The following is a 27,081-nucleotide window of genomic DNA, read 5'->3' on the forward strand; positions in this document are numbered from 1 at the left end:
CAAAATTATTCGCCATAGACAGGAAAAGGTAGTAATCATATATGCTAAGATCGGACTATAAAGGGGGATGCATAAGGTCCCGAAGCTTCTGGTGAGTCCCTATCGATGTGTGTGTCCTGACTATGTCTCATGAATCAAAATTTTAATGATAGCACAGATCCGAATGAAGAAATTGGCAATAGGAGAACAGCTCATTGCAGATGTCTGCCTATGCCACCAAATACATAGCAAAATCTGCTACCGTTTGTGTTCCACTTTTCGTCCCAGTAACCATCCACTTCAGAAATTGAACAATTTTGTTGAGGTTCAGTAAGGTTTCGAATATAGAAATTCGGACTATGCGGTTTTTTTTGCGTTAACTCGTGTGATACTCACACATCGAGTGCCTTTTTGTTTCAAGTTCACCTAAATGGTTCCAAACGTTTTTTTGGAATGCTTGACTCCTGGGTAATCGAAGCAGAGCTTACATGACCGTTTTCCATTATTTTACCGATATATTCGACAGTTGGCCTTCCAGAGCGTGGCTCATCTTTGACATCAAAATTTCCCGAACTGAATCAACGTAATCGAAATTGCGTGTGATGGGCTGGCATAGTATCAGGACCTTAAGCACTATTCACTATTTTCAGTCGCCTGCCTTGCTTTTCCGCCTTTAACGAAGAAAAACTGTAAAATATGGCGTATTTCCTCTTTGTTGGTGTACATTTTTGACATGTGCTCAAACAATATTCTGTCAAGCAATCATAAAGCAAGCTGAAAAGTGCGAAATCCTATATTTCTAACGACGTAGGTATACGGTATCTTGATCGCACTTATCCAATACGAAATACAGATTTGTTCCAAAGAGCCATTCACTGAAAAAAAAATATAAATATCTTTACATTAGACCTTATAGGTTATAAATACCTTAAAAATACTACAAGTTCTCGAACCAATTTAAATTGTCAAATAAATAATCCTTAATTTTATATTTATTTATTTTGTATCTAATGTTCTGAACAAAAAATTCTCCGCGCTTTCCACCACTGTCTCAAGCTTTCTTCTATGTACATCAGCTCTTTTAACGAAATTTGTTGATTTCTTTAAAAACTTTGTTTACATATTACGGTATACTACTATGAGGAAATAATAGTAAGACTTTGTTCATAAATATATAAAATTCTTAATTCATTCTTCAAAATCGTGAACCTCAAAGTAATGCTCCTTGATCCCAAAATATTTTTTCCAACGTTTTTTCAAATAATCGAAACAGTTTTCCCGGCCGGAAGCAGTTCGAAGTGCATCGCACCGCAATAATCGCAGAAAACTGTCAACATAAAAATAATAACGTTTCATGACATTCTGGTAATCGGAAAGCATAGTTCCACAGACGTTAATGCGACGCTGTTTTTCTAAAAAATTTAGTAACTTTGGAAGTAGTCGTGCTTCCACTGTTAGGCCCAAATAATCTTTCAAATTCCAACGATGCTGACTGTTAATAGTCGATTTTGAAGGACCATTTCCTTTATTTTATTGACGTTATCATCAGTTTACGTTGATGGCCGCCATGGACGTAGTTCGTCGTCAAAATGTTCAGTAGTACACCATTCTGAGTATTGGCTGCCGGCAACTCCTACAGTATCTCCACTAAGCGGATACTCTATGATGGGCTAAAACACACGATTTTCTTTATAGCAAAGGGGTTTTAATCACCCATTTCTTTTTTAATACAACTGACTTTGGATTTTGTTCTATGTAATACCGTTATTCATAGACTAATTACAACACAATTCTGCTTTCAGTACCATAATATTCTCATTTTATCAATATTCTTGGTAATTTTATCCATTTTGGTTTATGTTTGCTGGTTGCTTATACAAACATACATACATATGTACATATTTGTATATTTATTTAAGTGGCATTTTCAAAAATTTTAATATTGCTTAAGCAAACGTTAGAGATTGAGTAAACCACAGTTCTTCGTTTTTTAATAATTAAAAAAAAAGGTTTTATATATAATTTGGAGCTTCAGTATAAAGTCCTTAAAATAACATAATTATTTGTAGATAATGGTGGAGTTGAGAATCAATATTTGTTAGCAAACTGCCTATGTAAATATGTAATATGAAAGTAAAGATATATAAGTAGCTCAATTTTATCTTGTTAACTCTAATTATTGTGTTATTATGTATGGGAATGAATTGGTATATATGTATGTACATATGCATAATATATAGAAAAATATTTACATGTACTTGTTTGGATGCATATGTACTTGTATATTTAGTTCAAAAACAAATTCTCGTTTCTCTATTTGAAAGCTGTTAATTTATACCGGGTTTTCCAATAAGAGTGATATGATTTATTTGTTAAAAAAAACACTAATTGTTAGGGAAATTCAAATAATTTTTATCTAATGGGAAGTATACAATTAAGTTCTGAATATAACATCATTCAAATAGCCTTCGCGACTTCTTTTGCAGGTACAAATTCGATTAACCCAATTTTCGAGTACTTTCTCGACTAAATCAAGTTGTATGTCTTGAATAGAACGTTCAATATAGACTTCGAATGCTTGAGGAGAGCCTGGTTTATTGCTAAAGACCAATCACTTCAAATAACCCCACACGAAGTTGTCTAATTGTGTTAAATCACAATTTTTTGGAGTCCATTCAATGTTGCAATTTCTTGAAATAGTCGAATCATCAAACTTTTCTTGCAATAAATCGTTTGTTGCACGTGCTGTGTGGCACGTAGTGCCGTCTTGTTGGAACTAGTTCTTGTCAAGATCAACTTCTTCCAATTGCGGCTATAAAAAGTTGGTTATCATCGATTTATACCGTTTCCTATTGATAGCAACTGTGTCATAACTTTTATATCGAAAGAAGTCAGATGATTCCAACAGAGAAAAAACAACTCCAAACTGTCTATTTAGGTGAATAATTGGGGATTTTCTAAGCACCAGAAACGCCAGTTTTGTATATTTATTGCCTCCCTCAGATGAAAGTTTCGTTATCGTTTTTAAGTTGTTCCAAGTTGATTGAGAAGAATTTTATAAGAATGCCAGCCCAAATCGTTTCTCAAAATCTTCCAGGTTATGGTTTGAGACAGTCCCAAATATTAACAATATCTTGGAATCGACAAGTTTCGGTCTTCAGCAACACTTGCCTTGAACTGCAGTAATATTTTTATTACTTCGCGTGGTTTTTGGTCTAATTGGACACTTGAACAAGAAAATGTACGGACGAAATTTTCATTAATTCGACGAATAGCGATCACAGGTGAACTATTATTACGACCATAAAATGGCAAAAGTGCTTGCGTATATCTTGTCATGACGAGATGGTAAACTTTACTGAATGCAATGAAAAAAAATTAGAGATCATGACCTATAAAATAATGCCGTAACGACACTTATAAATCGCATTATTCCTATTGGAAAACCCTATACATATGTTTAGACATACGAGGTGTGTTCAAAAAGTACCGCGAATTTTGTGTTTTTTTCAAAAATTATTTATTTATTCATGAATATCTATTTTGTCCCCTTCAAAGTAATCCCCATGAGATATTATACACTTGTGCCAACGGTTTTTCCAATCTTCGAAGCACTTCAAAAATCATTTTTTTTTATCTTCTTCCCCTCCTCCTCCGATGCCGTCTTTATCTCGTCAAGAGAAGCGTAACGTCGTCCTTTCATGAGCCTCTTCAGTTTAGGGAACAAGAAAAAGTCACAGGGGGCCAGATCTGGGGAATACGGTGGCTGCGGCATCATTAGTGTGTTTTTTTTTTGTCCCAAAAATCGCGCACAAGCAACGATGTGTGAGCAGGGGCGTTATCGTGGCCAATTTTTGTTCTTCCACAAATCCGGGCAACTGAGAACTTGCGTGAAACATAACTACAGCAACTGTTGATTTAGGTAAAAACCTTATTACAAGTATAAGTCATACGAAATACTTCATTTACCACCTCATCTGTCTCACAGAAAATGAAATCTTATTGTATCCAGTATTTAGTATATTTATGCTTTATCCCTAGGCAGATCCTTGAAAATTATCGCAGTTTTGGGTTCAAAATAAATGCGTTGTCTGCACCTTTAATAGAATATCATGTCTATAATATGTCACTTTAAGTAAATTAATATCAAATTAATCGCTGTCCAATTGTTTTCATGATTCACGAATCGAGTAATGGTTATCTACACGGCGGTATCGATTTTTTAATTACTGTTATCAGTAAAATAATGCGTAACCACACCGAGTAGGTGAGCCTTTAGACATATGGGCATGGTTATTTCTTTTGTTATATGATATGAATCAGTCCAAACTAAAATAACGCAAATTCATAATGAAAATTGAATTATAATTGCACTCATATCATCGCTGTATAGAAAATTTGAAAAAAAGCGTTACCTAATTTGTATTCTAATAACAAGTAATAGGTTTTCAAAAAAAATTTCTTCTAAGTTAATTTTTGAAAGTTTTACTCTGTGGATTTCTCAATTCTCAAATTTTTAAGCTTTTCATATCAACATAAAGTTATACATAATTAACTATTTAATTCTCTATAAATTATGTATTCGAAAATATAACACATTTTTTTTTCTGTTAAAGATTTCGATGATTTTGACTTAAGCCAATGGAAATTTTGAGTCATTATAATTTTTTCTTTTTTCTGCAATTCGACTAAATAGTGTTAAACTGATGAAATTGATTCCTTTTAAACCATTCCGAAAATTACCTAAAAAATTATGAAAATATATATTTTCTTTGAACAAATAAAAAAATTAAGAAATTTTACATCAAAATGAACAGCGACAGCTGCTGTCGCTTATCTTCAGTTGCTATTTTGTTTTGATGCAGCGATTGCCTCGCGCCGATTAGTCATTTGTGCTAATTTAGTTTACAATAAAAATGAAATGAGGGAAATACCGCTTTACTCATAAATGAAGAGCACATAATCATGCCATGTAGGAAAAGAAACTGCAAAGCATCTTTGTGTATTCAAATTCATAATAGATATTCTATTGAAAAAAAGTCGAGTCCGTTTGCTTCTCAGAGGATACAGAGACTCGCACATCACCAACAAAATAGTTTGTTGTAAGCATAGTTTAAACTATTTAAGTTATAATAGAAACTTTTAATATTCATCGACAATTAATATCATCGATAACACATAAAAATCGGAGTTTTATCATAGATGTTCAAAATTATTCGATATATTTACACCTCAATTAAGGATATTTAATATCTATCGATATTCGACATCGTTGATAAAACATATAAATATCGATGTTCAAAATTATTCGAAATATTCACAGCTCAATTTAAGTTTAATTAACGACTTTTTATATCTGTCGATAATTGAAATCGTTGATAACACATAAAAATCGGTATTTTATCATAGATGTTCAAAATTATTCGATATATTCTTCACACATTTTTGTAATCAGTTTTTTTTAGTTTAGATCTACAAGCCTTTTAGAATTTTTTGTAAAATTCTTGAATGATAGATTTAAGAATCATTAAAAAAACTCGGGATAGCAGCATTAAAATATTGTAAATATCGCCAAAAGTGTTCATTAGAACCTATTAATTTTCGAAGTACATGAAAAGATATCATTTCGATCATAATATGGATTTATATAATCGTTAATTAACGAAAAGTAATCGACAATTTCTGCGTTTATCGATATCGATAAATTGTTATCATCGCTAATTCCTAGTAGATTTAGTATAATCGATAATTAATTAAAATCTGAAATCGATGCTTATCGATACTTTCTGCGATGATCGATTTGAATTATTTCCTATCATCGCTAATTCCTAGTAAATTTAATATAATAAAAATCTGAAATTGATTTTTATCGATACTTTTTGCGGTGATCGAATTAAATAATTTGCTTTTATCGCTAATTCCTAATAATAGATTTAATATAATCGAAAATTACTGAAACTAAAATCGATATTTATAGATAATTTGTACGATGCTCGATTTTAATAATTTGCTATCATAGCTGATTCTTAGTAGATATTTTCGCTTGTTTTCTTCTAGATAACGCTCATTGCTTTTATAATATAATATTTTAAGTCCTTGTCGCTTTACATATTTCGAAATCGTCCGATTCCGAATCCAATTTTCAAAGTTTGAATTCAGTTCCTAGAGTTGACCATTTTCCTACCGTGCAGTTGTGGAAATATGCGGCATATTTTAATGTTCTTAGTGTCAACAAAAAATAGCAACGTCAGCTGGCTTCGTCAACGCCTCAAGAGTGGCCACGGCCCCAGCCTCAAAGAGTGCTGCTTAAGCATTTAGTGTAAAAATAAATATAATGACCGAAAATATAAATAAATATCTCATATGTGCCAGAAGACATATATGCAAGTAGATAAATCTTCATGACTGTATCTTTTAACGTATTTGTTCGGTCATCAGCGGCAAAATATGGTTGATGTGTTTCATAGTGCAAAGTGTCGTAAATAATTATGGCTACCATTGCACAGACACTGTAGGTGTTATTGTAGATGTGGGGGACATCTTGTCGTCTTGGGAATACTTAGAAATTATTCAGTTCTACTTGCAAGACTCGTAATTTAGATAGAGACTTTACTGCCTCATGGCCTACCGATATTTGTGGTCGAATTTTTTACTAAAACGAAAATTGTATCAACAAATTATGCGTGTTCCAATAAAATTAACTTCATAGTATCAATCCTTTGTTTATACATTTACTTACTTATATGTATACTTACACACAAAATATATTGGCTTTCATTGAATTGATCCAAAAAATCAAGGCTTCTAAAACCTGTTAGCTATAACAATATAAATTAATTAGCGTCAATCGCAAATCCGAATCTGATTTTAATGATGTTTAGTCGTGAGAAATAAGAAGTTGTTGTAGGTGTACAGCCTTGGTGCAAGGTTTGTTCAAGTTTTATGAGGTATTCGAAACTTAGTCTTCTAATGCATCTTTTGTTAGTGCTTCTTCGTGATTTTTGAAAGCGATTTTGATGTAAAAGAAGTGCAAAAGGCTGATTCGAAAATATCTTGATATTGCTATGAGACTTATTCATTATGCTCCTCTATTGTAAATATCGATTCTAGCAACAAAACCGATGTCATATATATAACTTTTAACCAGCAGCTCGATTGTTGTTCACTTCTTTTGTCGTTGTTGTTGCTGTTGTAGCGTTTATCTAGTTTCCGGGTTTGTTGTCATCTAAGTCATCTAACGGTTGGTGCAGGAAACACGCTGTTTCGACTAAGTCGGATCATAGAAAGATATGTGAATGGGATTCTCCTAGGCATGCAAAGAGGAGGTGAGATTCTTGCGGAGACTCATTGTACGCTGGACATGTGTTTGGTATGACGGTCGACGAATAAGTAGGAGTTTAATGTGCTACAGTATCAAGAACAAAGTTGTGCAAAAGTCACTCGGCAACTCGAACTCTTCGTCTGAAATGGTGAAATGGTTTTGATGGCTCCACTGTGAATGACGGTACGCACTGACCGTCTAAAGTTATTTGTGTCCAAAGTCTGGTCGGGACACTTGTCGATGTCGTCGATATAATCAAAGAAAGACCTTCTGACGTCCGTCCTAGGAGACGGTTCCTTCCTGAAGAGGAGTTCATTATTTTTTGACCGGAAGTATGCCGGTCTCGCAGTGTAAATGTTTAACCGGAGACATTAAGTAGCATCCTGTAAACGACCACAGTGCATAATTTTGACACGTCTAAAGGTTCCTCGCTTGCGTTTCACTAAATCCAGGCGTCCTTATCAATTCCGGCCGACCGAATGCTTTGTATGTTGCGAACAACTTTTCTTTATTTGTTCTCATGAGCTGCCAGCTGGCGACTGACGGATTTTGTTGCGGCTCTATACTTTAACAGTTATCGCAGTCGTATGAGGAGTAAAGGAGCATGGGCTGTCGAAAATCTTAGAGTTGTTGACAGTTTAATTTAAACGTCATCGACCGAGTTTTTTCAGCTCAGTCTGTACTTCGTCCAGTCCGTGAATATGGTCGTTGTGCACATAATTAGGAAGAGTGTCAAGCTCCTTGCAGAGGATAAGTGAGAAAAGTCAGAGAGATAGCCGTTTACTTTCGAACACATGCCATCGATTCCATCAACGTCAATATCGTACAATCATTTGCGTAGGAAGAGACGGAAATTTAATTTTTTGGTCGTTAGTTGTAGTCGTGGTCATTATAGGTGAGAGAATTGTGGACTGTCTAAGCTCAACATTTTCTCTGTTCATTTATTGCTGGAATTCTAACGTCATCGACCTGAATCTGCTCGAGATTAGGTCGTAGAGTTGAACCCCGCGCGAAAGCGGGAAGAGTTTATCCGCACTGCGTGCGAGTTATTGGACAGTGTCCAGTCAGAACACCTACAATTGCAAATGTTAGTAATCCCTTCATAATTTTGTCTATTTTTTGTCTTATTATACCCTGATGATTACGTTTGTCACGAAGTTTCTGACATCGTGAGAGAAAATGTCGGAGATCTTATAAATTTTATATATGTATATGTAAATGATCAGGGTGACGAGCTGAATATTTATTTGAGATATCGATTAAACTTTGCATACGTTCTTCTCCAAAAACCTGCTCACAGCTGCCATATAAACAGGACGATCAAATTTCAGTTTTGGTATGAAAAACCTGTGCACAGATATTATATGTTCCCAAAATCTGCGATATAATACTAATATAAAGAGGAACGTCTTTTTATATTCTGTAATGCTATAAGAGAAGCAATAAGTAATTAACGTGTTTTCTTGTTTACAAGTACGATGCTTTACGACAGGTTGTGAATTGAACAATTATTTAATGTTAATTTTAATTTCAAATAATATCAAAGTAATGCAAAAACCGTTACCTAAAATGAATAATAATATATTATTTAGCTTTTAGAAAGGTTAAAACCGCGGTAAAATTGCGGTTACAAAAAAACTAAGATTATAAGTAACGTGTTAAAGCACAAATAACTACACCTCCATAGAGTCGTATCTTAGACCTGTTTGCAACAGCTTAGTTGCTAAGACTAGCTGTAATTAACATTATTTTAATTTGCACATACCGGTACTATTATTTATATTCAACTAATTCACAGAATATTTTCTTTTATCTACTTCTCGGTCTTGCTGTTTTGCTGTGCTGCTGCTTTGACTAACGCCACGCTCTGCTTGTACGCGAACAACAAAAACATTGCCATCATGCAAATGTGTGCAACAATCAACTCACTGCCAATTCAACGAACAAACCAAAATATAAATAAATCATTTGAACTGATGACCAAACAACCACACACACACACACACACATCTACCTTATGTTCGTATGTACGTGTGTTTGTATGTGTGTACATAAATAATTATAACAATTTGGCCAATACTCACTGAACATCTCTTATTCTACCGAATTTGTTGTTATCACTGCGGTTACTCAATAACGCGCATGCCAAATTACAAAAACAAAAACAATATATATACATACATATGTATATACACGAAAATTATAATTTTTTCTCGTTCAATTGTATCTTTGGCTCTCCCAAAACCCATCTTCATTCGCGTGCTCACCTTTTGTATATATAAAAATGCCAATATATATATATATGTATGTATGTTTGTGCCCATGCATGTGCTGCTTTCTAAATTTAGGGCATCTTGAGTAGCGGCAGCAGCCAGAAAAAGCACAACCACCGTCGGGACGCACGAGAGAGCAACGTGTGGGCATTTGTAAGTAGTCGACCGGCGCTATTGAAGGAGAACGCATTCGGTGCAGTTGATGTATTTCACTTCGTGTGCATATATCTAGTATGTTGGCAACAGATTTATTATTTGTGTTGAACTAGAGTTGCGTAAAGTTTGCACCGTTTCGAGGAAATTGAAACTCAGCTGATTTGCGCACCGTTATATTACCAGTGCAGACGGCATACAGTCAGTCAAAGTTGGCAGTTTGAAAACTAAATAAATTTAGCATAACTAAAAAAGTACGAAATACCGTTAGAAGGTGTTAGTGTTAAGCAAGCAAATTAATTGCGTTGCAAAAGCAGACAACTGTTATTCAATCTATAAAACGACGAGTTAATTTATGCTCTCTTGATTGTTTCGCGGCACCGCTACAAACTGCAACAACGACGACGACGACGACGACGACGAGTTTAACAGCAGCAGGCACTTCGTCGAGTAACGTGACGACCGGCTAACAGCAGTAGCGGACGTTTGGAAACGCGCACACACATAAAATGGATTCACTTAAAATTCCAAAAGGTAATACCAAAGCCAGGTAACACTCCAAACAAATGCCTTTTAATGCGCCAGACGTCATACACACACTTATGTATGTATGTATGTATCTAGTATATGTGCTAACATGTGTTTCTTTGTTTCTTTTGCCTTGCAGGTGGAAATAGCAATGCGTCAGGTGGCGCCGGCGGCAAACCCACTGGCAGCGTACCAATCACCGTGCGTTTTAATGCCGGCGATGAATGTATTGATGATATCTTTCAGTCATTTCACAATAGCAACAATAGTGGCGGCGTTGGTGCGGGCGTTGTTGCCGGCGGCAATGGCAGTGTGGGTGGTGGCGGCGGCGGTGGCAGTGCTGGTGGTGGTGGTGGTGGTGGTCCGAACGCCGGCGGTGGGGATTCCCTGTCGAGCAGCCCATCGCAACATCATCAGCTGCAGGCACAACAAAATGTAAGCGCCTATCATGTATGTATGTATAGACGTGTATGTGCGTATTTGAATGTCTGCTTAACGTAATTAAAATAATATGTATTAATTGTGTTTGCATGTGCAGGTGGTTTGCACATGCTCATTCTTGTTTGTTGTATAAATATTTCGTTGAAATATTTTCATTAGATTACTTTTGCAGCGCATTGCATTGTAAATATTATCTCAAAGTCATAATTGCGGTTATAACGTGTGGTAGTTATTGTTGTTGTTGTTGTCGTTGTAGTCGTAGTAGTCATTCCCCAAATAATCTTGCGTAATGTTGTCGAGTTAACAGTTTTTGGCGGCATATTCACGTCCAGGTCCGTTCTGATTAGGTAAAGCCGATTCCGAATCCGTGGACCGCATTGCCGTGGGAACGGTATTAGCTATTCTACATCCGTTGTTTACTTTCATAAATATAATTTTCATAATTTTTGAGATAGTTGAAGTAGGAGTTAACACCGAAAGCCACAGATTATCACTCGATTTTCTTCTCCGATCTAGGCTTCTCTCGCCGGGAGCTATTAAGTGATTTTTCGAGCACTCTCGAAACCTCTCTCAGTAAATGTGCATTTTTTGCATGCACTTTCATAATCAGCGCTGAATATTTTTAAATATTTGAATTCTCTTGATCCCGTAGCCGATTTAAAGGGGGACCTCCGAAAAAAGTTGTCTGACAGTGCGGAAACCAAAAGGATGTATTATTACTGTAGATAAATACTGGTAACGATCGAAGGACGGACAGTCAAAATTATGATTTTTCACAAAATGACGGCTTGTCTGTTTGTATATACGCGAACTAGTCCCTCAGTCTTTGAGATATCGATGTGAAAATTTGCACACGTTCTTTACCGCTCAAGAAGCTGCTCATTTGTCTGAACCGCCGATATCGAAGAACTACACAGTCCGTTCCCACGACAGTCGGGTCTAAGTAATCGGAATGGACCCGGATTTTTAACGGACCAAAGACAGTCAACTCGGCACCATACCTCGAAATTACTCCAGGAACCTTTTTTGGGTCGAGCAAAATAAAGTGCTTGTATGGAAAACTATTTCATTTGACACCATATCTTCAGGATATTTGGCACAGATTATTATCCAAGGCAACGACGGTACAATCTTCTTCTTCTTAATTGGCGTAGAAACCGCTTAAGCGATTATAGCCGAGATAACAACAGCGCGCCAGCGAAGCCAGGTCCTTCTCCACTTGGTCCTTCCAACGGAGTGGAGGTCTTCCTCTTCCTCTGCTTCCCCCGGCGAGTACTGCGTCGAATACTTTCAGAGCTGGAGTGTTTTCGTACATCCGGATAACATGACCTAGCCAGCGTAGCCGCTGTCTTTTAATTCGCTGAACTATGTCGATGCCGTCGTATATCTCGTACAGCTCATCGTTCCATCGAATGCGGTATTCGCCGTGGCTAACGCGCAAAGGACCATAAATCTTTCGCAGAACTTTTCTCTCGAAAACTCGCAACGTCGATTCATCCGTTGTTGACATCGTCCAAGACTCTGCACCATACAGCAGGACGGGAATTATGAGTGACTTATGGAGTTTGGTTTTTGTTTGTCGAGAGAGGACTTTGCTTCTCAATTGCCTACTCAGTCCGAAGTAGCACCTGTTGGCAAGAGTTATCCTGCGTTGGATTTCTAGGCTGACATTGTTGGTGGTGTTTACGCTGGTTCCAAGATAATTTCGTCTATCTTGGAACCAGCGTAAACACCACCAACAATGTCAGCTTAGAAATCTACGACTTCAAAGCGGTACAATCACCGAAAATAAATATCTCCATAAAAGTCCCTTTTTCTTAAACGTTGTTGTTGTCAAACCGTTAGCTACAAACTGTTGGCCGGTTACATTTCTGGATTCTATTATACAGCTAGTTGGTATAAGAAATGCACCTGTGAAGGGTATACAGCTTCAGTGCAGCTGACTTTCTTGTTCTTGTGCTTTGTTTATTTGTAAATGGTGTTGAACTAACTATTTTTCTTTCCGAGAGGCAACCCTGTGTTTTCGATACCAAATTCTTTATCTGTTTATCTTCACTCCGCAATAATAAACAGTTAAAAATATGCCTTCAAATTCTTAGAAAGTCTATTATTCGCCAATTTTTTTTGTTTATACTACATACTTCTATTTATTGATCCATTGCAAAAAGCCCTTACGGTGGCAGTTTTCGTTCTGCATAAAATCGCTGGCGACCACTCGCCTGCATTTCGGTTTGTTTGTTTCAGTTGACGTTGGCATTCGTGCAAAACAAGTTCAGTGTTATTTCATATCGCGATTTCTGGCTGCCGGTTGTGCCGTTTCACTAAATATATAATCTTGCTCTTTTTCATATATGTATATAGACCTATACTATATATGCATATATAGACATGCATACGTGCTATATCGAGTTATACAAATATGTTTTGAGTGAGTCATGCGAGTATAATATACCAAAGCTTTGAAGTATTCTTTGCATTTTACACGAAATATTCTTCTGCAACGCATTTAGAATATAAAGAGTCTGCGACTTTTTTATCGTTGCCGAATCGCAGGTTTGTGCTTTTTTTAATCAGTGGTGTTCAATTATACTTTCGTTTGTATTCTGATCTATAGCATTGATCAAGTGTAACAAAGGTTCGTTTTTAGAAAACGTGTTTTTTTTATTTGAACGCTCCCACTTTTGGGTGAATTTGATTTTCAATGTAACACTTATCGCTTTTAATCGCCTTTAGTTATAGTTCTGTCGAAAAGTATATTATTGGAAAGGTGTGTTTGAATTTATGTGCGCAAAATAATATTCCCTAACACGTTTTCACCAAAGTTTTACTGCATAAAAGATAAATGTGGAGTATTTGTTCAAGGCGGAGATATTAGAAAAGATAACAAATATGTTACTTCCGCCAATCGGATTACTTAATTCTTTATAACCACGTTACATATTGGACAAGAGTTTTTTCGACTAACGGTTGTGAAATGGGATAGATTATGGTTGGTTGCCTACTAGGTTAGGTTAGGTTAAGGGGATACATGGGTAAAAAACGCATTTTTTCAAGAATTTTTTTCCATATAAAAATTGAAATATTTGAACAAAGAAATTCTGAAATTTTTGGAAAAAAAATTTTAAAATCGGCCATTGCAACGCCATTTGGAAACAAGAATACGCCCTCGTTGGCAGGATAACTCCTAACAGTATAATCGAATGTGAAGAAAATACATGTTTTAATTAAAACCATAACTTAGAGCTTGGACGAAGAAAAAAAATGAAAATTGGATTTTTCCAGACATTTTTACAAAAAAATTAAAATTTCTCTACATTTTTTTCAAATAGTTGTAATCGAAAAAAAATCCTTCGTCGAAGTCTTTAAAAATTGTATCTCAACTATTTTGCCAGCTCTGCCGAAGATAAAACCGCCGATATGTTTCAACCACATTGTTCCAAAAGCTAGCCAATGGAGGATTAAGGCCTGAATGTTTCCAAATCACCTTCCTTCATACATATTTGACAATTAGCGTGCGGAAAAATTTTCATTTAAAAATCTTCGAAAAAGGGCATTTTCTCGGCATGGTTTGGTAAAAAATAAGCGCTGACCGCTTTCTCTTCAAATCTTTTATTGTCAAGTGACTTTTTAAAGATTGACAGTTTTACGGGACCAAATCTAAACGGTAAATCGATCAAAATCGATCAATTTGCTAATGCGATGCTCTGTGCTAATTTTACCCTTTACCAGCTTGTCGATTAAGATCACACTTTCAATGTTAGAAAACGATGGCCATCACCTTTCTTTGACGGTGAAGTCCACAGTTTCGACTGTGGTCTCTGATGTGTACTCGGGGATCCATGTTTTGTCGGCGAAAACTGTGTAAAGTGCTAGAACCTTTGCTTACAGCACGAATGAAATTATCTGGTAAACGTGTTATGGTAGGTCTGTAGTATTTGAGAATGAATTCGAAAAATTTGATTGTTAATAGTCGCGGACTTCAGGCGTACACTTTGACTTTAAGCACCACCAAGAGAAGGGGTAGTCAACTCTGGAGGTCTGATTGGCCAGCCAGTGCTATCTCTTTTTTTCCATTTGCGCGACAGTCGGGTTGTACGTAATCGGAACGAACCCGGAGTTTTAATCACCCAAGGACTGTCAGCTTGGCTGTGTTTCTCAAAAATTTTTAAGGAAAACAATATGAGAATTTTTCTTCCAAAAACTGAATAACTAGATTCGTAGAGCGACATGACGTGGTCTTATTAAACCCAGTAATAGTCGGGACCTTTTTTCATGCATTTACTTACGTGCAGTCAAAATAAGCAGAGATATCTTCATATCGATTTCTATCGACTCTTTTAATAAAATAGGACTCAATGATGGTTTTAGACCAAATGAAAAACGTCACTTTTTTTAAGTTTCGGTGTGAAGTGTCTCATAATTAAAATTGTACTGATTTAATATTTACAGATTTTATCTAGTTGATTATATGAGATTAGATAAGTAAATGAGGTGCACCCTGTCGCAGAACCGGCAATTCGCACAAGATTCGCACTAAGCCCATGTTATATAAGTGCTTCTTGAGCTTACAATGGCCTGCGTAGAATGCGACAAGTAGCCTGAGTTTTTCTCTTGGGAGGTATATTTCATATTTAAACCTTTTGAGGTTGTAACCACTAGTTAGCAACTTGGCATAGCGCATAACTAGGAGTTGTTGCCAACACTTATCCCTACCCACTACTTCATGCTTGTGGAGCAGCTGCTTTATGTTGTGGAGACCAACCGCAATGAAAGGTTCCGGTGCTACCATGTTGGTGGATTCTGCAAAGCGGACAAGCTCATCAGCCAGTTCATTCACGGCTGTACCTTTGTGACCTGACACCCAAATAAGGTGCACTTGATTACGATTTAATAGACTATTCAGTCTTCTATACACAACTTAAAAATGTTAGATACATACATATATTAGTAATTGTCAAAGTTGCCAAAAATGGCTCATCCTGTATTATATTTCAATTTAATAATAATATGTTATATGTGTTATATTTATTCCTTAAAATTTATTTATTTTTTTTTTTCAAACTAATAACTTTTTAATTCGTAAAATTTATTTGCAAGTTGCTAAGATTATTTTGGCACTGAAACATAAGTGTCTCATGATTTATAAAAACACATAAATAAGCATCCGCTACTTTGTCAAAATCTTTCCGCTCATTAGTGATGATAGAGGTCTGCCATTGTGGTGAACGCGTCTTGGCGAGAGCACCTCATGCCTTCTTCCTCTTCCTCTTCCCCATCATTTTTATTTTATTGCTTTTTTGCCATTTAAATTATATTTTATTGCCAAGCAAATACAAATGTCTGTCTGTACATATGTAAGTGCATGCTAATTTGGCGCATGTGGCATCTCTTTGATAGCAGGTGTTTAACGAAGCAATTAAAATAATTGATGAGTAGTGAAATATTTTTAATTGCAAAGCGAATTAAATGATATATGGTGTGTACTTTATAAAAAAATAGAAAAAAACTTTAGAGACACATTTCGCTTTGTCACCTTTTGCTGCTGTAAAACGAATTTTAATGCGCACTCATGAGTTATGCACCTAAGTACATACATACATATATATATGTGTGTGTGTGTGTAGAACAAACATTTCGGAATGCACTAATTGTTTAACAATATATTGTGCTTGTAAATATTAGCACATGTACATTTGAGACTTTTCTTTTTTTTACAATCTAGTTAAGAAACTTCATTTCCTGCTTAGTTGTTTTAGTACTGAAATATTATATTTAAATATTTATACTTGTCGTCGTACTTAAATATACAGGGTGCGCCATATGTTCTGTCAGTATGTAAATGCTTAATAACTTTGACAATTACTAATTAATTTTTGTTTTAGAAAACTCAGTTGAGCACTATTGGAACTATCAATTGCTTTACCCGAAACAATAACTAATAAATGGGCTCATTGCATTTTAGACTTTCTGTTGCTGCTGTTGTAAAAATTACTTATTTGAGACGAGATAATCTAAATGAGGTCTTAAACAATAATCTATGCCGAATTTCGAGAAGATATCTTGTCAAACAAAATACATATTTTATATACGGGGCATTCCATACCAAATCGACCACTTTTGAACCCGACCCCTTTAGATTTTGCTGAAACTTATCCATCCTTTTCTACCCTTTGAAAAACATTTTTGAGATTTTTTCAAAATTTTTGTCCAACTTCAAAAAAAGTTATGAATTTTTCAAAAAAAGGCTTTTTTATAAAAGACGGTTAGGTTTTTTAAAGTTAGGCAATGCTTTAATATCGACAAAGATGGCAAACCCTGTATGAAAATTAATTACCAAATTGAAGCTCCAAAAATTTAAAGAGTACTTGTTTTCCTGTTCTATACCGTATTTTTATAAAAATTCACATATAAAGAGTGGTCCATTTCGAGGTTCTCTACTTTTTAAAGAAAATACACAGAAATTTCAAATTTAATGGGGAATGTTTATTGTTATTCGAAAGAACATTCTTTGGCATTTATTTTTTGAAGATTATTGCTTTGAGATATTAGCCGCGGCTACGTCTCAGATGATCCGCTGAGTCCAATTTACGATGACTCGTTCGAGCATTTCGACTGGTAACTGACGAATGATACACGTGATGTTTTGCTCCAAGTCCTGAATCGAAGACGGATTGTCCGCATAGACTTTCGACTTTACATATCCCCTCAGAAAAAAATCCAACTTTGTGATATCACAGCATCTTGGTGGTCAATCGACCGGCCAAAAATGTCAAATTATCTGCTCACCGAAGTGTTCATGAGTTTTGATGAAATATGAACCGATGATTTCACCGACCTACAAACCACATCGAACAAGTGTTTTTTGAATGTTTTTTTGATTAAATGGCCGGTCTTGAATTTTTTCATGTTGCTCTTCGTCAGAAATGGGCCTCATCGCTGAACAAAATTTAGCTCGAAAACGTCGGATTTTCTTCATGCAAATTTTAAAATTACAATACAGAAGTCTGAATTTCAGACATGACAGATGACGTGTAAAAGTAAGGGAATTCACAATAATATGCTAGCTCAACAACTCTTTATTTATTATAGAATTACAGAAAAAATAGATAAGTTCAATCAAACCATAAATTTGTGAGTTCGCCGAAAAGAATATATTTTTTATTAGTACTGCTAATACTGGCTATAAATGTTCCTATCTTATCTATTGTTTGCATTTATAAATGGATTTTTATGGTAATAATAAGTCGGCAATAACAGATATTTTGCAAAAGAGTTGCCACCTGTACATCGCATAGCAAACGTACGTTTTGTGTGCAACTTTACGGAATGCATTTCAAGAACACTTTAATTTTTACATAATTTTGAATAGAATTTTGAAAAATATATATTTCAAATATTTCATAATAGCGTTGCCACCTATCGAAAAATGCAAAACCGAGTAGAATCTCGCTCTAATTGCGTGCTATAAAATACTATGAGTTTAAGATTTTTTTTTTAAACTTAATGCTCTTTAATAAAAAAAAATTGGGCATAAAGTTGCCACTTAAAAATGTAAAAATTTCGACATAATTATAGTAGAATAATTGTTATTCATATTTTTCTAACATTTCTATGTTTTTATTGCTTTCGTTTATTTTCTTTTTGCTTTTATTCGCTGTTCACTTATGTATTATTTTGTTGCCTTTCAGGTGGATGATGTAAACACAAGGAATAATTTTCTGCAAGGCAACTTTTTCAACCGCAAAAGGTATGTACTGCACACTTTTTTTTATAAATACGACAAATGAATACTTGAATCAAAAATCACCCCAAAAAACATTTCTACCTTCTCTTACACATAACTACTGTTGCCAGAGATTTTTTTTGGTAATCCAAAGCTGCGGCTCTAATCAAATGTTGGTTGCTGTGGTTATAATTTTTAATTTTTTACTTCTTTTTAAGCGATGGTGTGGGAAATAGATACAGAAGTAATTAAGTAGGGCTCAGTAAAGGCTAAAAGTTTATACATTAAAATATCCCAAAAATATAAAAAAAGATTTGGAATTATATTTCATAGATTTTTCATAACACTATTAAATGATAGAATTATTTTATATTGCAAAATATATATTTATAAAATAGTTTTTATGTTCACTTTATATATTTTTTATAATTTTATATATGGTTTTTGGCATTTGGGAAAACTTTTATTTGGTTTGCATTTATAGTAAATTCTTTAAATAGTCTTTATAAGAGCTAAAACGGTTATGTCAGTCTACAGCCTTGAAACAGCAGCCTATTTTCACATTTTTTTTTCTACGCTTAAGGAGAAAGCAACCGAATTTCTATCTCTCCGGTATATCTAGTCATATGCGAGTTTATCAAAAAAGTTTTATTTTGATCCAAAGTGAAGTCTACACTTCCAATTCGCCTCTTTCCAAAGGGCGATGGTCTCGTTCGTAGCTCTCTTAGAACAATGCGTTTAAAATTTTACATGCTGGGCTGAGTAAGCCAAACTCTTCCACGCTGGTGAATTGCGCAGAGAAATATATTTTTTTATTACTCTATCAATTGAATATGTACAATTTTTGGAAGCCTAAAATGTTCTCAAGCAATTTTTTTTTTTTAATCTAGGCAGCTCTTAGCCACTTAAGTATGTATCAAGCTGCTTTTGACTTGAATTTTTCAACATCAAAATTATACGCCATTTACAGGAAAATGTGGTAATCACTTGGTTCGAAGTCCGGACGATAAAGTGAATGGCAAAAATTCTCTTAACCAAACAGCCGAAGCTTCTAGTGAGGCACTTTGGATGTGTGGGGCTTGCCGTTGTGCTGATGGAACACAATTCCTCTCCTATTGGCCAAAAGCTGGCCGCTTTTGGGCGAACGCTTCCTTTAGCGGTCGAATTGTTGTTAGAACAGACCCGAACACCTGTACAGGTTTGAACGTAGGGGAGCAGCTCATAACAGTTGATTCCCTGCGAATGGTATCAAACACACAGCATAGCATTCTCAACCGTCAATCCGGGCTTGGTCTCCGTTTGCGTCGGTTCATTGGGTTTGGCCGTTTTCGTCACCAGTAACCATCGGTTCGGAAATTAATCGATATCTTGCGATCCAGTAGCGATTTCCTGAATAGAATTTTGGTCCATGAGATTTTTTGAGTTATCTTATGTGGTACCCTTTTACATGCAGCCGGGTTTAAATAGTTATTTTGTGGAATGTTTAGTTGCTGGGCGGATAAAAACAGTTTTGGATAGTCGGGCGATGAATCGATAGAAATTTATCGATATTTTCCATTTTCTGGAACATCAGAGCGCGGAACGAAATCGACGAAACCAAAACTATACGTGGGTCACTGTTACAGTTTCAGCACCATCAATGCTATTGGTGTTTTTTCTCTTTGTATGTATCCATCTTTGACACGTACTCAAATATCATCGGAGTTCAGCAATCACAAAACTGTCTGTCTGTTTTTTAGGACCTAATCTTCTCTCTAACGCTATACAGCGTGACCCGATCGCATTTATACAACACGAAATACTGAAAACTAAACCTATCGATTAGAAAAAAATTGATTTTTACAAATTTTTTTTTAATATAACAAAAACAGTTTGGGATATCAATGAAATTCTTTATTCCTGGGAAAGTACATTCGATGCCATTCATTCCAGTCGCTGAACCCAATTTTTGACGGTTTTCAAGCAAAAATCGGCCGATACTGCTGCAATTTCAAGTGCGATAGACCATAGATTTGAAATGAAATAGTCTAACGGGGTCGAAACGCACGACCGAGGTGGCCAATTGACCGGTCCATTTCGTGAGATAACACGTTCAGCAAACTTGGTTTTCAATAAATTGATTGTGATCATCGCTGTGTGCTTTGTGGCGCCTTTGAGGCCACTTACTTCGAATTTCGGTAGTAAATTTGAATAATTTCGACTCGTTGTTGGATCGTATATCTTTCCATGATGAAATGAAAAACCTCTCTGAAGAGAAATGTCAAAAGAGCGGAAAAAATATGGCGTCGTTTGTGGTCCCTATCGGTCTACTTTTGTAGAGGCCTATTGAAAAACCCTATATATAGAAAAGTGACACCATGCAAAATTAAAATTTTGGCCGCGTATTAAACATTTTAATATTGTACGAGTAAAAACGAATTTATAATTATTCGTTTTCGTTATGAAAAATATTTGTTTACATTTCCTTGATAAGGCTTCGATGCATTAGTGGTACTGATTGATCATTCATAATATGACTTGTATAAAATATTATTTATTTGCGTATATACCATACATATGTACTATATATGTATTCATATACATATGTATCTATGTATGTTTATATATTTGGCATAAAATTTGCAAAATCTCATCGGTTCTTTATTTGAAACCTTAGATTGGTTCATGACATTTACTTTTTGAAGATAATTTCATTTAAATGTTGACTCATGTGGTTTCAACAAGATGGCGCTACATGCCACACAGCTCGCGATTCTATGGCCATTTTGAGGGGAAACTTCGGAGAACAATTCATCTCAAGAAATGGACCCGTAAGTTGGCCACCAAGATCATGCGATTTAACGCCTTTAGACTATTTTTTGTGGGGCTACGTCAAGTCTAAAGTCTACAGAAATAAGCCAGCAACTATTCCAGCTTTGGAAGACAACATTTCCGAAGAAATTCGGGCTATTCCGGCCGAAATGCTCGAAAAAGTTGCCCAAAATTGGACTTTCCGAATGGACCACCTAAGACGCAGCCGCGGTCAACAATTAAATGAAATTATCTTCAAAAAGTAAATGTCATGAACCAATCTAACGTTTCAAATAAAGAACCGATGAGATTTTGCAAATTTTATGCGTTTTTTTTTTAAAAAAAGTTATCAAGCTCTTAAAAAATCACCGATATAAATATATGAATGTGCATATATGTTTCTATTGTCATACGAGTTTAGCGCCAATTTATGATACAGTCATAATAGCATTTGTATGTACAAGTATACATAGCAATACATATAGTACATATGTATAATATATATCTACACATATTTTATTACTCAGATAGTGTTAAAGTAGCAGTCTCGAGCGTATGCAAGCAGCTTTATTTCCTTTTTGGTTGTTGTTGTTGTTTTTTATATATTTTTTCTTATTGTTCCAGCTCCTTAGCTGGTGTTGATGGCATTTTTGCCTCTTTTGTCACTTTACATACGCGCTTTATTGTTAATTCCGCCAGCCTTCCCCCTCATACCACTTGGGTGGTCGGTGGGTTGGTTGGTCTGCCTATACTCGTATGTAATGATTGCCAACGAATTTATGAATGAACATAGACACGCTGAAGTATTGTTCTATTTCGCTGTGGTTGAGCGCACTGAAGAACACCAAAAGTGTTTTTTTTTCCACTCATTTGTCTTGCCGACTGACGGAGTTGTTAGCAGCAGACAGACAGAAAGTAAAGTAAGCTGGCTGGTGTTTGCTTTGTTTGTCGTTAAGGGAATGAAGTGGCGACTGAAGTAGCTGCCTGCTCCCTGCTGCTTGTCTTCGGAGCAAGTGCAATGCATTGCTTTGCATTCATAGGCGCATTCCCATGCAATCGCTGGCGAGCTTCTGCGCAGACTCGCATACCACTGTACTTAGCTCTTTATATATACATACTATATGTGTCTGTATGTACTTGCATGTGTGCAAAATGCATTTTCAGCTCAAGTCAAAGTCAAAGCGAGACACAGGTGAAACGCTTTCAATTATGTGCCACGCTATATTGATGGCAGTGAATGACTTTAGCTTGAGACAGCAGGCTTTTTAATAACCGCCGCAGTCTTTTCTTTGTCCAAGCTTTGTTTTATATATGTATATATAGTTTTTTATTTTTATACCCTGAACAGGGTATGTTAAGTTTTCCAGGAAATTTTTAACATCCAGAAGGAAACGTCGGAGATTATAAAGTATATACATATATAAAAGATCACCGTAATGAGCTAAATCGATTTAGCCAAGTCGGGTCTGAAATTGTGTGCACGTCCTTTTCTGTTCAAGAAGCTACTCATACGTCTGAACCGCCGATATTAAACCATTATACCATATAGCTGTCATACAAAGTGATCTATCCAAATTAAGGCTTTATATGAACAACTTTTATGTTTGAATAGATATCTTCACGAAATTTGTCATAGATTATTATCCAAAGCAATGCTGCAATCTCCGAACAAATTGTTCAAATCGGTCCACTGCAACATATAGCTGTCATACAAACTGATCTATCCAAATTAAGGCTTTATATGAACAACTTTTATATTTGAATAGATATCTTCACGAAATTTGTCATAGATTATTATCCAAAGCAATGCCGCAATCTCCGAACAAATTGTTCAAATCGGTCCACTATAACATATAGCTGTCATACGAAGTGATCTATCAAAATTGAGGCTTTATATGAACAACTTTTATATTTGACAAGATATCTTCACGAAATTTGTCATAGATTATTATACAAGGCAATGCTACAATATGCGAACAAATTGTTCAGATCGTCCCACTATAGCAAATAGCTGTCACTGACTAACTGATCAAAATTAAGGCTTTATATGAACAACTTTTATATTTGACGAAATATCTTCACGAAATTTGCCAAAGATTATTATCCAAAGCAATGCTGCAATCTCCGAACAAATTGTTCAAATCGGTCCACTGCAACATATAGCTGCCATACAAAATCAAATTCTTGTATGGAAAATTTTTGCTTTTGGAGGGGTATAGCTTCCTTCCGTGTAGCCAAAGCTAGCATTTTTCCTGTTTTTTGTCTTTGTTTACCTTTTCACCCTTTTTAACGGTACTGTGCGCGCGCGCTACACTTTACACACTCAAGTGCCTATCCATTCTTGCTGCACTCGGGCAGGCAAGTCGTGCGCTTGAATTGCAATTGCAACGCTGTTGCCATTAAGTGGATCTCACAACTGCATTTGCATACAAATTTATGTCTGCGCATGCAACGAGGCATAAGATATAGACACTACACACATTTATACACATACATACTCTTCAAGTATATACAATTAAGCATCTCAGCATTGCTTGCCGACGGCTTGTCACTTTGCACCGAAAAACTAACAACAATCTACATTGTTAATGACTTTGACTGTCGCGCTGCTGTTATCAAGTGTCTCTGCGCTGGCAGCAGCGTCTATGTGTCTACTTAATTTAGCTTTAGTCGTGTCTAGGCTGTAGTCTGCCTACCCTTTGTTGCCATCCCCCGCCGTTGCACAATGTTTGCGCTTGCTTGCCCTCTTGCCGTACCGCCTTTCCCACTATTACTTTAGTAGTTACTACTTATTTGCTCGCTGCAAACCACTTTGTTGTTGTATTTTTTCTCGTTTTTTGTTTGTATTGGTTTTGTTAGTGCATTACTCCCAACTCTTTCGTCGTCGGCGTGTGGAACAAAACGTCTGCTTTCTTGCACCTTTTCATTTTAAAAATTAAAAAGCGTCTGGGTATGACTTGTTTTATGCCTACGTTCGAACCCCTGAGTCTCGTTGACGCGTGTCTCCTTTGCACATACTTCGCTCGCCAATACCGCTATTGAATGCTTCTACATTTGTGTTGTTGTTGGGAAAACTTCACTTATGTATATGCGCTGCTGTAGACCTATTCTGTCTTGGTATTTGCATTATTTAGCCCCTTACCGCCCCTGCGCCTAAACGTATGCTTACTTTTGTTCTTTTGTTCATGCTTTTTCATATTTATGTGTTTATTCTGCACATTTTTGTATTTCATTATACTTATTTTGTGTTTCTTTACACATTTTGTATTTTTTTCCTTTTAGTTTTATTTTTTTTTGTTCTTTTATTTATATAGTTTTTGCTGTTTTTTTCAGTTTTATGTAGTTTTTGCTTAATTTCTTTCCTTTTTAACCTTTTTTATGTTGCAGTTTTGTTTGTGGCGCTCTGTGTCTGCTGCATTTCTATACATTGCAACCGTGCAGTTCGACATGTGCTCAAATTACTTCTAGCCACATACAAATATATCCGCATACATGGTTGTAAAGTCACTAAATTGCACTAGCTCGTGTTTTGCTCACATAATTTACACATACACATGCGCTTGTCAGTTGTTTACGCTCCATCGTTGTTGTTGCAGTCTTTGTAAAAGGAAACATATGCGGAAGAAGTGCTCATAGCGGGTTCGAGAGGTTATTGATTCCTGCATAAATTACATATATACACAAATATATTAATGCATATTAATGCATTTTCATATACAGGGTGGTGGGTTAGTTTTTCAAATTTTGTGAATAATTCCGGCCTCATTTTACGAATAGCTTTGCGCAAACGACGCATAACACTCAAATAGTATTCCTTATTAACAGTTGGGCAGTTGGAATGGTCAGAAGGAATTCTTTGTGCAATACTCCTCGATAATCGAAGAAGAAAACTGTCAACATAACCTTGATTTTTGACCTGGTGTGACGTGGTTTGTTCGGCTTCGGTTCACCTTTGTCACGATATTCGGCCGATTGATCCTCTGTTTCCGGGTCGTAAGTATAGATGCAAGATTCATCGCCAGTAATAATACGTTTCATGACATCCTGGTAGTCGCAAAGCATTGTCCCTTGTTGAATAGTTTCACTCATCGCAAAAATCGCCGAATGCACTTTATGTACTTCAGAAAGACAAGCGTATATGAAACCCTAATGATTATTCTGATGTGACATTTGGAACAGATGTTACTGACAGTCACACCAACCTGCCCACAGTAGTACATAGTACATCATTGTGCCAGTTTCTAGCTTTTTTCTTATGTCAAAAGGGATGAAAGCTTAAGTTTGACAACTTTTTCTGTGAAAAAAGGAAAAGGTATCGGTAAAGTTATCGTCTCCAAAATAGGTTTCTAAGCCAGTACAAGAATGCCAACGCTTCATCCAATTTTCCATACACTTTTTATAAGTTTCGTGTGTCTTCGTTTCATTTTTGGAACGTCATTCACTAAGTTCTTGGATCTTTTATATATATATTAAGTAACCGATGTCACAAAAGCTTGAGAACGTAAATTCATCAACCGACATGTCACAAGTCCATACCCAAAACATTAACCAAAATGTGTTGAGAGATCTATAAGAGATTTTAAGATCTAAGACCTATCTCTCTAACGCCAACACGACGATATTGAAGTATTGCCTCTTTAACTTGTTCGATGTATCGTGATTAACAAAGGTGGATAGATGACTCGATTGAGGCAATTTTTTTTTTATTAATTTACGACTTTTACTCAAAGCTTTGAAGCACTCAAATTCTTGTGTTCGTGTTAAAGTAGTCTGTGTTTTTATTTGAAATTCCCTTAATTCTTCGAAATTGCTTTAAGAAGCCGTTAAACGGTAGTGGATGGTTACTTTATGTTAGATCAAAGTTTGACACCAAGGCCATAGCAAGACAAGTTAGGTCCTTAGCCCTAACTTTTGGCTGATCCTCGCACCAAAAGTGACGTAGTATCCCACTTGGACAGCTGAGAACGCTGAACTCATCAGCCCTTTTAGAGCGATGAAGAGTTTGAGCCCATCACAAATTTGTTAAGAAGGAATATATTAAATCCACCCACTTCGATAGGTTTCTGGAAAGTTGTTACAACCTCAGTCTGGCAAAAGCTAAACAGTTGAGAAGAAATTGCGTACCTCGCCTTCTTTCATACAGCTTTGATAACTTGCATTCGACAAAATATATATAACCTCACTGCATGTGAGCCCATTAGACAATTCCAGTCAGAATATCTATCATGACGACGGGCTGAGCCTTGCTAAAAGCAAAGGAGTTCTGAGAACCCCCTTTAGGTTATAGGGTTATAGATTCAAGGCTAAAGCGCAAGAGAATAACGGAGTACCGACTCATTGCCATAGAACTAATACTTCAGTCTGTAGTCCGGTCTTCATGTTGTCGCCTCCTCGAGAAAATGTTTTTCTCTGAATTTATATTGACATACGAGCTTTCAAAAGTCCGGTCTTCATGTTTTCTCCTCCTCAGAGAATTTTTTTCAGGATTTATATTGACGTACGAGTTTTTAGGTTAATTTTGGGCGTTTTATGCTCTATAAAAATTTGGAATATTTTAGAGATAGAGCAAATTAAAAAAATTCTTTAATTTTCCTGTTTAACTTTGTTAATCAGACAAATGTGGCACCCTTTAAGTAAATTCAAGATGCAATATGCCACATCTCTACAGTATGTATATAAAGTAATGTAGTAAGTAATGGCTGGAACTCCCGTGTATTTATCTGCAGTTTTATACTTTATATGCCGAAGTCTTTTTTAAGTTTGCCTGCATCTAAAAGCATGCAATTAAAATTTCATATAGACGCAGACAGCTTGACTGCAGACGAGCGTTCCTGTTCAATGGCTAAATGCATGAAAAGAGTGCTGCTTCCACA

General features: G+C 35.8%; 1 protein-coding gene across 5 annotated transcripts in view; it reads left to right on the forward strand.

Moving 5' to 3' along the window:
* Nucleotides 1-27,081, forward strand: part of LOC120778461 (translational regulator orb2-like) — an 82,872-nt gene that overhangs the window by 14,824 nt on the left and 40,967 nt on the right. For all 5 annotated transcript variants that reach the window (XM_040110264.1, XM_040110261.1, XM_040110266.1 and 2 more), the window contains exons 2-4: nt 9,649-10,260; nt 10,394-10,689; nt 18,384-18,442. In XM_040110264.1, the coding sequence (XP_039966198.1) occupies nt 10,236-10,260; nt 10,394-10,689; nt 18,384-18,442 (380 nt within the window). In that variant the 5' untranslated portion in view covers nt 9,649-10,235. The remainder of the gene's footprint in view (nt 1-9,648; nt 10,261-10,393; nt 10,690-18,383; nt 18,443-27,081) is intronic.

This window comes from Bactrocera tryoni, chromosome 5 (genome assembly GCF_016617805.1).
Source record: "Bactrocera tryoni isolate S06 chromosome 5, CSIRO_BtryS06_freeze2, whole genome shotgun sequence".
In the NCBI taxonomy this organism is placed as follows: Eukaryota; Metazoa; Arthropoda; class Insecta; order Diptera; family Tephritidae; genus Bactrocera; species Bactrocera tryoni.